The following is an 11,080-nucleotide window of genomic DNA, read 5'->3' on the forward strand; positions in this document are numbered from 1 at the left end:
TCTTGCCATTTAGGATGATGAGACGGCTTGGAAAGGATAAAGCAGACCTTATCCCCGCGGACGTGTCAATCACCAATTTCCTTGGAGGGGCCACCAGGCCAAGAAGCGTCCTTCCTATGGGGTTAAGAGTTGGCGAGTGTGTTTCCATGACAACATTCTTTATCATGGACACATCAGCTCACTACAACGCCTTGCTTGGCTGAGATTGGATCCATGCTAATGCTTGTGTTCCTTTATCCCTCCACCAAATTCTTATTTTTTAGCATAATGGGGGCAAGATCAAGGTAGTCACGGTGGACAGCAAGCCTTTTATTGTGGAAGCAAGTCATGCAGAAGCCGTCTTGTATGGAGTACGAATTAGCCCTATTAGGTTCGCAGGGGTAGATGAACATGGATGACAAACGTCCTTGGTTACCTCCGCCACTGTGATGGAGGAAGTGTTCCATATAGATCAAGCTGCAGAGGAACTGAGATTGCCGTCCACCAAGAACGGGTAATCAGCTACTGGCCAAGAGATATGGTAATAGACTATAAGGTCGTTGCAAACATCCTACAAAGGTATATTGTGGCAGGCATGGAACAAAGGATGTTAAAGGAAGGAAGTTTAGTGGCTAAAGCAATGGTCGAGAGAAGAATGGAGCTCAAGCCAGAAGTCAGGATGGAGGACCTAAGGCCTGCAGCGCCAAAGATGGAAGAAACACTGGTCGAAGTCTAGAACCCGTTAGTTGAAGTGAACTTGTGAATAGGAGAAGATAAACGGCCCATCTTTGTTAGTAGCTTACTTAGTCTTGCGTTTCAGGTCAAGATTTTAAATTTATTACGAGAATATAAAGAGTATTTTGCTTGGGACTACTCTGAGATGCCGGGATTAGACCAAAAACTAGTACAACATCGGTTTCCCATTAAAGATAACTTTAGACCAGTAAAACAACTTCCCAAGTGCATGGTGCCGGACGTCGTCCTAAAAGTTAAGGACGAAATAGAACGATTACTTAAGGTTGGATTCATAAGAATCGCTAGGTATGTGGAATGGTTGTCTAACATAGTGCCCGTCGTTAAGAAAAATGGGAAGTTAAGGGTCTGCATCGACTTCAGAGACCTTAACAAAGCCACTCCTATGGATGAATATCCAATGCCAGTGACCGATATGTTGGTCTATTCAGCATCTAAGAATTGAATAATGTCCTTAATAGACGGCCACATAGGATACAACCTGATATTCATACCAGAGGAGGATATTTTGAAGACGGCCTTCCACTGTCCAGGGGCACTTGGGACCTACAAATGGGTCATTATGCCAGTCGGCCTAAAGAACGCCGATGTAACATACCAGAGGGCCATGAATGCCATCTTCCATGATATGATTGGCAACTTCGTGGAAGTCTACATCGACGATGTGGTAGTCAAGTCCAAGGTTGAGGAGGAACACCTCGTTCACTTAATAAAGAGATTCAAAAGGATGAGATGCCATGGGCTAAAGATGAACCCACTCAAGTTTGCTTTTGGGGTAGCTGCAGGAAATTTCCTTGGTTTTTTGGTCCACCAGAAGGGAATCGAGGTAGATAAGAATAAGACCAAAGCCATCAAGGGACCAAAGCCACCCACTAACAAAAAGGAGCTATAGAGGTTCCTCAGCGAGGTCAACTTCCTTCGCTGGTTCATTTCTAACTCTGCTGGCCAAACTAAGGTGTTCTCCTCCTTGCTGAAGATGAAGGCAAATGAAGACTTTTGTTGGACTCTTGGGCATCAGAAAGCTTTTGATGAAATTAAGGAGTATCTTACCAAGCCTCCTGTGTTGATGCCACCAAGAAAAGGAATACCCTTGAAACTATACATATCGGCATCAGAACATTTTGTGGGAAGTTTGTTGGCACAAGATAACAAAGCAGGTGCTGAACAAGCTGTATTCTACCTCAGAGTCGAGCATTAACCGAGTAGAACAGAGGTACACGGCCATGGAGAACTTTGTTTGGCTTTGTTCTTTACATGTCAAAGTTGCGATATTACTTGTTGCCAACCACAGTGAAAGTCATTTTCCAGACAGATGTCATCAAATTCATGTTGACCTGGCCTATCACTAGGGGACGAGTCTGGAAGTGTGCATTGGCAGACTTCTTGGTCGATCATCCTCCTATTGCAATGATAGAGGATGAAGTGCTAAAGGAAATATCGTATGTCACCCTATATCCATGGTAGTTGTTTTTCCACGGTTCTAGGACCGACCAAGCAGCTGGGGTCGGGGTGGTCATATGATCCCCAGAGGGAATAGAGACTCATCTGGTGGTACACCTATGTTTCTCTTGTTCAAACAACCAGGCTGAATATGAAGCTCTCATCATAGGATGGGGACCCTTCTCGCTATGAGGGCTCAATCAATCGAGGTCATTGGAGACTCTCAGTTGGTGATTAAGCAAGTGGAAAGAGAATATCACTACGAGAGTGAACACCTAGTTAAATATCTTGCATTGGCGCACATATTGATTGGCCATTTTGATGATGCTTCTTGAGGTATATCCCACGGTCAAGGAATCAAATAGCTAACAGCCTGGCGTGGGCCACGTTAGGACTGGGTTTCCCCAAAGGTTGCTTTGAAAAGACCATTGTAATACAAAAGCAGCTGTTCTCATTTGTCCTTGACATGGACTGGGTGGAGGTAAACCAGGCGGAAGACACCCAGCTCGACTGGAGGACACCAATAATCCAGTACCTGAAGAATCCTAGTATTGATATGGACAGGAAAACTAAGTACAAGGCTTTGAACTATGTCTTGGTTGGGGAAGATCTCTTCACAAAAGGGACAGATGACCTGCTGCTCAAATGTGTCAGCCTCAACGAATCAATGTTACTCATGGTAGAAATTCATGAGGGGATTTACGGAGCACATCAGGCTGGCCCCAAGATGAGGTGGCTTATCAGAAGACATGGTTATTACTGGGCTACCATCATGGCAGATTGTATCAGATATGCTAAAGGATGTGAAGCATGCCAGTGACATGGTCCTGTACAACGGGCACCAGCCATAGAACTCAAGTCGATAGTAAAACCATGGCCATTCAGGGGATGGGCCATGGACTTAATCGGGAAGGTGACTCCCCTATCTATAAGAGGGCATTGCTTTGTAATCATGGCATCTGATTACTTTACTAAATGGGCAGAGGTTGTGCCCATGAAATCAGTCAATCAGTCTGATATCATCAGATTCCTAAAAACCCAGATCATGCATAGGTTTGAGCTACCTGAGACCATTACTTATGATAATGGTTCAGTATTTACTGGGGATCAGGTCACCGCATTTGTTGGAGAACATGGAATCACCATCACCCATTCAACCCCTTATTATACTCAAGGAAATGGCTAGGCTAAAGCTAGTAATAAAATATTAAAGAATTGTTTGGCAAGTGGTGGATGATAATCCTAGAAGGTGGGTAGAAATGACATCTGAAGTCTTGTGAGCTTTTCGAACATCACAATGCACAAGTACAAGGATCACACCCTTCGCCTTGACATATGGGCATGACGCGGTCCTTCCCATGGAGATAAGCATGAGATTAGCTAGGGTAGCATTTTAGCATGGGTTTACACCAATAACCTAGAGCGAAGCTATGTCAGCCGAACTTGAAGATTTAAACGAGGAGCATCTCGCAGCCTTTGATCGAGTACAAGTACAAAAAGGAAAAGTGGTAGTAGCCTACAATAAGAAAGTGGTTCCTAAGAGCTTCCAAGAAGGAGGCTTAGTGTTGAAGGCCATACTGCCAATCGGTCTAAAGGACCCTATGTACGACAAATGGTCCTCCAAATGGGAAGGGCCGTTCATGGTGCACCAAGTATTAAGGGCCGGAGCTTACAGACTAAGGGAATTATAGGGGGTCAATCATTTGAAGCCCATCAATGGGAAGTTTCTAAAGAAGTACCACCCCACAATGTGGGACCTAGGCTAAAAGGCACAACCTTGCATAGGTTAAAACTGACCGATTCACGGGGTCAGGCCATGAGGGATTATAGCAAAAGGAAAAATGGCGAAGAGTTTCAGAATTCTAACTACGAGACATTCACCCTAGATTTTCACCAAGCACACAGGCCTACTCAAAGTCATTCTCAGGGAAATTTTCTCACAAAGTATCCCACCGTTCTTTTAGTTCGGCCTCCTTTGCTTCAACTAAGGCCAACGATGCAGTCTGACTTTCTTTCAGTTGGTCCGCCTCCATAACGGCAACTTTCAAAGGCCCAGTCTTCTTGTAAAGGGCGTTGAACTCTGCAAATGTCTCGATTGCTAGCTTATGCTTATCTTTTTGGCTTCGACGAACAGTTGCAAGTTCAACCTCCAAACAGACTATTTTAGAGTCTAAGAATGCGAGTTCTGCTCTGTACAGCTTGGCGTTGGCACTCAATTGAGTAAGGCGGGCCATGGACTCCTCCAGCTAGGTATTCAGGCCTTCTCCCTCATTTATGGCCTTCCTCAGATCTCAGATGGATCAAAAAATGGGAAGGATAGTATCAATCAGGTCAGGATGGTGGAAGCCTCTTGTGAAACCCATGCTTTGGCAGACGTTGGAAGGCTAGAGCAGGAAGAAAGCACCTGCAAAGGGTCAATCAAAGCAAGCAATTGCTCTAAGTTGGCACTACTAGGGGACCTTTTGAAGTCAAGAAACACTCATTTCACCTCCGTAAAAATAGAAACTTCTAAGGCATGTGCCACCGGCTCGCTCAGCTTGGAGATTAGAGTCAAGGCTCCTAGTTGGGGTAAGTACACTAGCCATGGCCGCATCAAAGTCAAAGTCTTGTACATAGAGAGTAGGCAAATGGTTAGAAAAATAAAGGATCATGTCATGTAAGGATAGGAGGAAGCGTTGAGAGGAAGGATACCATGAAGTCTAGCAACAGACTAGAAACTGGCGGGGCAACGGAAGTACCAATGTGTTCACCAAGGGCCATGGTCTTGAAAGAAGGAGATTGAACGCCAAGGGCTGGTGACCGCGATGCCACTTCCTCCTCATGCACGTCCATGGCAGGGATGTCCTCATCTGAATTACAAACAAGATTCAGGGTTTTAGGTGATTCTCTCAGAGCATTCTTCTTTAGTTGATGCACAGACTTCCTGACGGGGGCTGTTGGTTGGGTGTGTAGGAAGTCTCCTCACTGGACTTAGCTTCTTGGAGCAATATTTTTTGAGGAGGTTTGTGGGCCACAATCTTGTACCGTTTATAGGACCCCTGGGCTGGTGGAAGTAAGAAGGGTTCCTTTTCTCTTCAAAGACGCTTGGGCGTCGGTCTGCTGAGAGGATGCAGAGGGCGAAGGATGAGCTTCTACAAAATGTAGAAAGGTCAGAAAAGAATAGGCCGAACAGAAGGGAAAGAGAATAATAGTAGTACCATGTTTTACAGGGTTTATGGCCTAGATAGTATGCATCATACGATCCACATCGTAGTCATTGGCATACGCATCAAAAAACTCAACCCCGTCGGACCACATCCAGCGGTGAGGATTAACAAGGTTCACGACGCCAAAGCTCGCATCAGGCAGTGGTGGTTGTCGGTCCAGGAACTGTTGGAAGGAACGGTTAAAACTACTCATATCTACATAAGCATGTCGGGCGACCTTGCATGTGTTCGTAGGACGGGCCATGAATTTGTCACGTTTCTCGCAATGAATATGGTCTACGTCCAGGGCATGTTTCCATTGCATGATGGTTTGGTCTGGGTGATATTTGACACCAAAAGCTTCCTCATACTTTAGGATGGTGTTGTAAGGCAACTTACTTGAGAATTTTGGCTTCTTTCCCTTGTCGACCTTCATCTGCATACCGAAAGCAGAGTCCTCGTTAGAAGGGAGGCAGACATCGGTAGCAAGAGAAGAGTAATTAGCTAACCACCAGATGGAAAACTCTGTGGAGGCCAAAGGTTCGGGCATAATAACTTGAGGCTGAAACTGGGAGAGAGCATATTTGTTTATGGACATTATCCATTCGATCTGACTTGGCTTTCAAAAAATAGTTCAGTCTAGTTTGCCCACAGTAGCAGAATTATAACAAGGAAGGGGGATGGCCTGGCATAGGCCAAACTGGATGCACAGCATTAGGGATTGTACACTTTGACCCTACACATGTTATTTCTTGAAGGTTCAAACGTGATGCCGAAATGGAGGTCCCTACAAACTAGGAATTTTTGCCAAAGTTCGGGCTCGGAGGTAGGATCCTTTATGGATTGAAAGAGCTAGGATGGGAGGTCCTCATGGGCATGGAAAGGCATAAATAGGAGCAGGGACCAATTAATGTGAAGTTGGAGGAAGAAATCATGGTATTCTTCCAAAGGAGTCGGTCTTCCTTCGGGATCCAGGGAAAAGTGAGAGCCAATCATGTGGTGCCTATACAATGGTGAAGGAGCATATAGGGCAGGGAAGTAAGCTCGAAGCCAAAGTTAAAGAAGCCAGAAAGGCCCTCCGCCAGACTCGAAGTTGGAAGTCACCATGTCATGACAATCGCAATAGAGCACGACCAAGACCAATGATGCTAGGTCCAAAGACGACCTTGGGCTAGGGCATTTGTTAGTCGGAGGTAAGTTCTGGCTATCTTATTTGACTTAATGCAAACCAGGTAGCAGCAGATCCAGAAAAGAAAGAAAGCCATGGCTTCGGCATTAAGAATGGGGCCTATTGTTCATCAGTAAGTGGACAAGTACAAGGTGTAATTGGACCCTTTCGTTAGGTCAAGGTTGTGGTGTGCCTCAGCCCCAAGCTGGTTGGGTGTCAAACCCTCCCCCTGGCTGACTGGAATTTTGATTGAAGGACAAGAACCCCTGATTAGGCAACCAAAAACACTGTGGAGTATCACTCCAGTGGTTTGGATTGATGAGGAAACCCTATGTGGATCATCCTATATACCTGTCAGAAGATGGACAGCAAACCCCTGCAAATGTACAGCTCATTGCATGATGTATGGCCTGGACTCCAGGTAATCTCTCTCCTCCTCAAACAGTGGGACCCACCTCTATAAAAATGTGTAAAATCTCCTATAAGGCATGTGGGGACAATACCCTGACCAAGGGTCAAACCCCAGTGCAGCCCCATTGAATTTTAGCTTATTGGAATTCTCTGGGTGATGGCACTGGGAGATGCAGCAAGGTCCAATGACATCACCCAGTGAGTGAAACAGTACATTTTTAATGATTTTTAATTATGGGGACCACCCAATATGAACATGGGCATCCTCCATGGATAGAGGGAAGTCTGAGGGACCACCTCATACCCCTAGTTCAGTGTGGACCCCACCACAAAGCTCAGAATGGCTGTGAATTAGGCTAAAAATGCATTTTTAAAAGAGGACTCAGCTGGCCAAATAGACCTTAGTTGGCCTTGGTCTATAAAAAAGGGAGCTTTGGGCTCATTTAGAGTTTTCAACTCTAATAGAAACTGTGAGAGAAAAGAAGAGAGAAAGGAGAGAATGAAGAGAGGAAGTAGAGAAAGAAGAAGAAGGAGGAAGAAGAAGTGAGGCTGCCACCTCTACCCAAGCTGGAACCGACCTCCTTCTGGCTTATTCAGGTATGAAATACATATGCATGCCTACTGCCTTCATTTCTTCTCTGTGGTTGATGTGTTTCTACTCCCTAGGAAGCCCAGAACAGTTAGGGTTTGCCAGAACAGCACCAGATCTGCCATGCAAGCCTTGAGCATGGAAGATCTGGAATTTTTATTTAATTTCGTAATTCTGATTTGCAGTTTGTGGAACCGAATCTGGCTGTGCATGGTTGCACTGCCCAGATTCACTTCTAGTTGGCTGATTGAAGCCCTGGATGTAAGCCATGGCTGCAGGGACCAAACCCTAAGTGGTTGCAGCCTTGAACCACTGTTTTGCATCCATTTCCAGCCTTGCATGTGGCTGGAATTGAATTCCAAGTTTAGAGAAAACACTGTGACACTATCCACTGGGTTATTTGGGCAGCCTCTGGCAGCCAAATGGTAGACCAGATGGATGATCCATTTGGACGAATGGGTAGACCATCCCAGGGGCTACACAACACCCTAACTTGCATGGGATGATGTTGAGCACACTGCCTAAAAAGCCCCACCTTGGAATCTCAGCCCATTTGTCGATTGTAGCCTCTGGGAGATGCACTGGGCGATGCAGACATCGCCCAGTGAATGGAAAATTGCTGGAATGATGATTTGGCTTTGGGAACCTCACCCATTGGCCTTGAGACACTTTGGGAGGTTGCAAAATGACCAAAAAGCCCTTCCCCACATCTGTCCTTGGTGGAGGAATACTTTGGAACCCTAGTGGGCCCCGTAGGTGATGGAAGCCCTGCTATGCTTAGTCCTACAACACAGGCAAGCTGTGGACAGCACTGTGGACCTGATCTGACCTAGGGTCAGGTACAACTATTGAAAATGACCATTTTACCCTTGTGCCACTGACTCTGGCCAATGCGCTGGGATATGACCTAAGGCCCAGTGCAAGCCCAGTAATCCCAAATGATTACCAACCAAGCACCGAGTCAACCCAGTAAGCTTAGGTTAACCCTAGGACAACTAGAGATAGACTGAAAACTTAATAAAACATTTTCTTATTTATAATTAGGACTTGATCCCGTGCTCGAGGTCAACAACCAGACTGCTTTTGAAACTGAGTTTGCAATCGAGGTCTTAGAACCCAACTCAGGTGAGTGAATAATAATATTATCATATGTGCATGTGTAATTATGATATTATGCTGGCAAATTAAGAATTTTAATCATGAATGCTGTGTTACTTACTTCTGATTAAAGTTACTCAAATCACTGCATAATGATTGTCTGTTGATCAACACTGTGAATTCTTATATGATGATTGTGAATGTTAGATTAGATGCCGTAGCCGGCTTGAAAATGAGGCCTGTGGTAGCCCGTAGAATGGGATGCGGTTGACACTACTAGAGTCATACGATGCCATATAGACATTGGGCTAGAGTTTCATCACCCATGCTACGCACCCTTGCCAACAGGGGTTTAGGTGTTGGATGCCTGTGAGGGTGACCATATGTATATGAGAAAAGAAATGAAAAGAAAAGAAAGAACACCGGAATGGTGATTGAAAAGAAATGAAAGAACATCGGAATGGTGAATATGGGATGTAAGCCAAAGAAAAGAAATGGATTTCCCTACAGGTTAATCACAGAGGGCTGGTCGGGCTGACCTTGGTGATTGAAGCGGGAGCTGACTGGTCCTCTCTGACAACTCAATGGGTGTATCGCAGGAAGGGGTTAAAAGCCCGCACCAGGGATACATGTATTGGGGATTGTAGTAGCACAGACATGGCTTAGTTGTATTGCTAGGTGGCTAATAAATAAATTGAACTTGCAGATCATGTAGGATCATATGAACTGTGAATTGTGGTTGCATGTGCATGATTGATGATATGATTTGCTCACGAGCTCGGTGGGGCTTACACTCTGTTATACAAAGTTTTTCTTAGATGATTTTGCAAATTGATGCCGCTGTGGCATGGAGGCTCAGCTTGAGGAGGAGAGTCCTGGTTGTTAGGATGATGTTGGTGTGGACCCCGACGGAGGTTATACCGATCCTACGTACTTTCTCGGTGGTCATTAAAGATGACCGTTGAGGAGCGCACCTCATGCTTTTTATCTTGGGGACTCCTTTTTATTTTAGCTAGGAGTTTATCCCCGTTCTGACCGTGGTTCTGTTCTAGTTTTTACTTTCTTTTCTTTTTGGGGTTGAGTATGCTCACCCTATATATATTTATGTATGTAGTTTTGTTCTTGTAAGCTTTGTTTCTATGTTTGTGGGTTGGTGGGAAATGTACAAACTTTCTTACCTATATATTATCATCATTTCCCCGTATCACTATGCTTCCTTTTATTATTGAAATTGTAGTTTATCTGTTGCACTCTGATCTTGCCTTTGGTAAAGTGAATGAATGTGGTTCCGTGAATGTAAGCACTGCTTCTAGATCCATGGGATTTGGTGGATTGCCATTATGCAATTCGGGTCACCTACCTAATCCTCCCAGGGGGTGGTTTGGGGTGTGACAGAGCTTGGTATCAGAGCGTGAGGCTCTTCTTACACTCATGGAGTGCAAAACTAGGACTAATAAGTTATAAATAACAAAACAAGTAACAACTAAAAACCACAGGGGAGGTAGTTGCAATTAAATAAAAGATGCATAATTTCCATTAAATAAAAGATAATTGTGGCCAAGCCCCTACATAAGACTGATTGAAAGCATTACTTCCATAGTTACATAAGTTGAAAAGAAAAGAACGCTAAATTAGAAACATCCTAAATAAAGAAAAGTACATAAGCATAATGACAAAAAAAAATTAGTCTAATCATGTAACATGAGTTGCTGGAAACTGATCAAGAGCTACTCAGTGGGAGGTAAATCATCTGGAGGAGGCTGTGTCTGGCAAGAGTCAACTTTGTAAAATCTGTCCCAGAAATCTAGTCGCTGCTCAACAGATCCCACTCTACTCCCCAAGGAAGCGAAGCCCTGGTCCATCTGAGTCGCCATATCAGAAAGCTAGGTACCGACACTCTGAAAGTGTGTCATCATCTGTGTCCACTCTGATGGCCCTGGAACCTGAGAACTAGTGGCACCCGTCGCCTCATAGGTAGGTAAGTCAGAATACTGTGTGCCAAAGCCCTCGAAGTCACCCTGACCTATGCCCTGCTCCTCTGCATGTAAGCCCTGGGTGTCTCCCTCAATATCTCTCTGCTCCAACCCCTGCACCTCCTCATCGTGCACATCATCACCATGCTCCACTCCTTGCTCCTCCTCATCCTACTGCATCCCCATCTGTTCCTCACCCTCTGGTGGATCCTCTCCAGGTACCTTCATCTTCAGAATAGAAGTCTTGTTAATAGGCCTAGACCTGTCCTTCTCAGCATACTCACCCTCCAATGGAACCCCAAAGTACGAAAGACTAAAGTAAGGAACTTCCCATAAGGAAGGTTCCCATCAACTGGGTTCTGTGCGTGGTAAAGCATCACCTGAAGTAAAAGCTATGGGAGGTTTATGACTGGACCTCCCCTACCAGCTCCCAAAAGACAATATGTGATGTAGGCCCTCATCATAGATATACTAGCCTTGTTAT

At 45.0% G+C, this 11,080-nt stretch overlaps 1 protein-coding gene across 1 annotated transcript; it reads left to right on the plus strand.

Annotated features, from left to right (window-relative positions):
- Nucleotides 1-394: 394 nt before the first annotated feature.
- LOC122672230 lies at nucleotides 395-1,177 on the plus strand. Its single transcript, XM_043869726.1, has 2 exons — nucleotides 395-703; nucleotides 800-1,177. The coding sequence occupies exons 1-2, from the start codon at nucleotides 395-397 to the stop codon at nucleotides 1,175-1,177; spliced, it is 687 nt and encodes a 228-aa protein (XP_043725661.1).
- The last annotated feature ends 9,903 nt before the right edge of the window (nucleotides 1,178-11,080 follow it).

Source organism: Telopea speciosissima, chromosome 8, assembly GCF_018873765.1.
Source record: "Telopea speciosissima isolate NSW1024214 ecotype Mountain lineage chromosome 8, Tspe_v1, whole genome shotgun sequence".
NCBI classification, from domain to species: domain Eukaryota; kingdom Viridiplantae; phylum Streptophyta; class Magnoliopsida; order Proteales; family Proteaceae; genus Telopea; species Telopea speciosissima.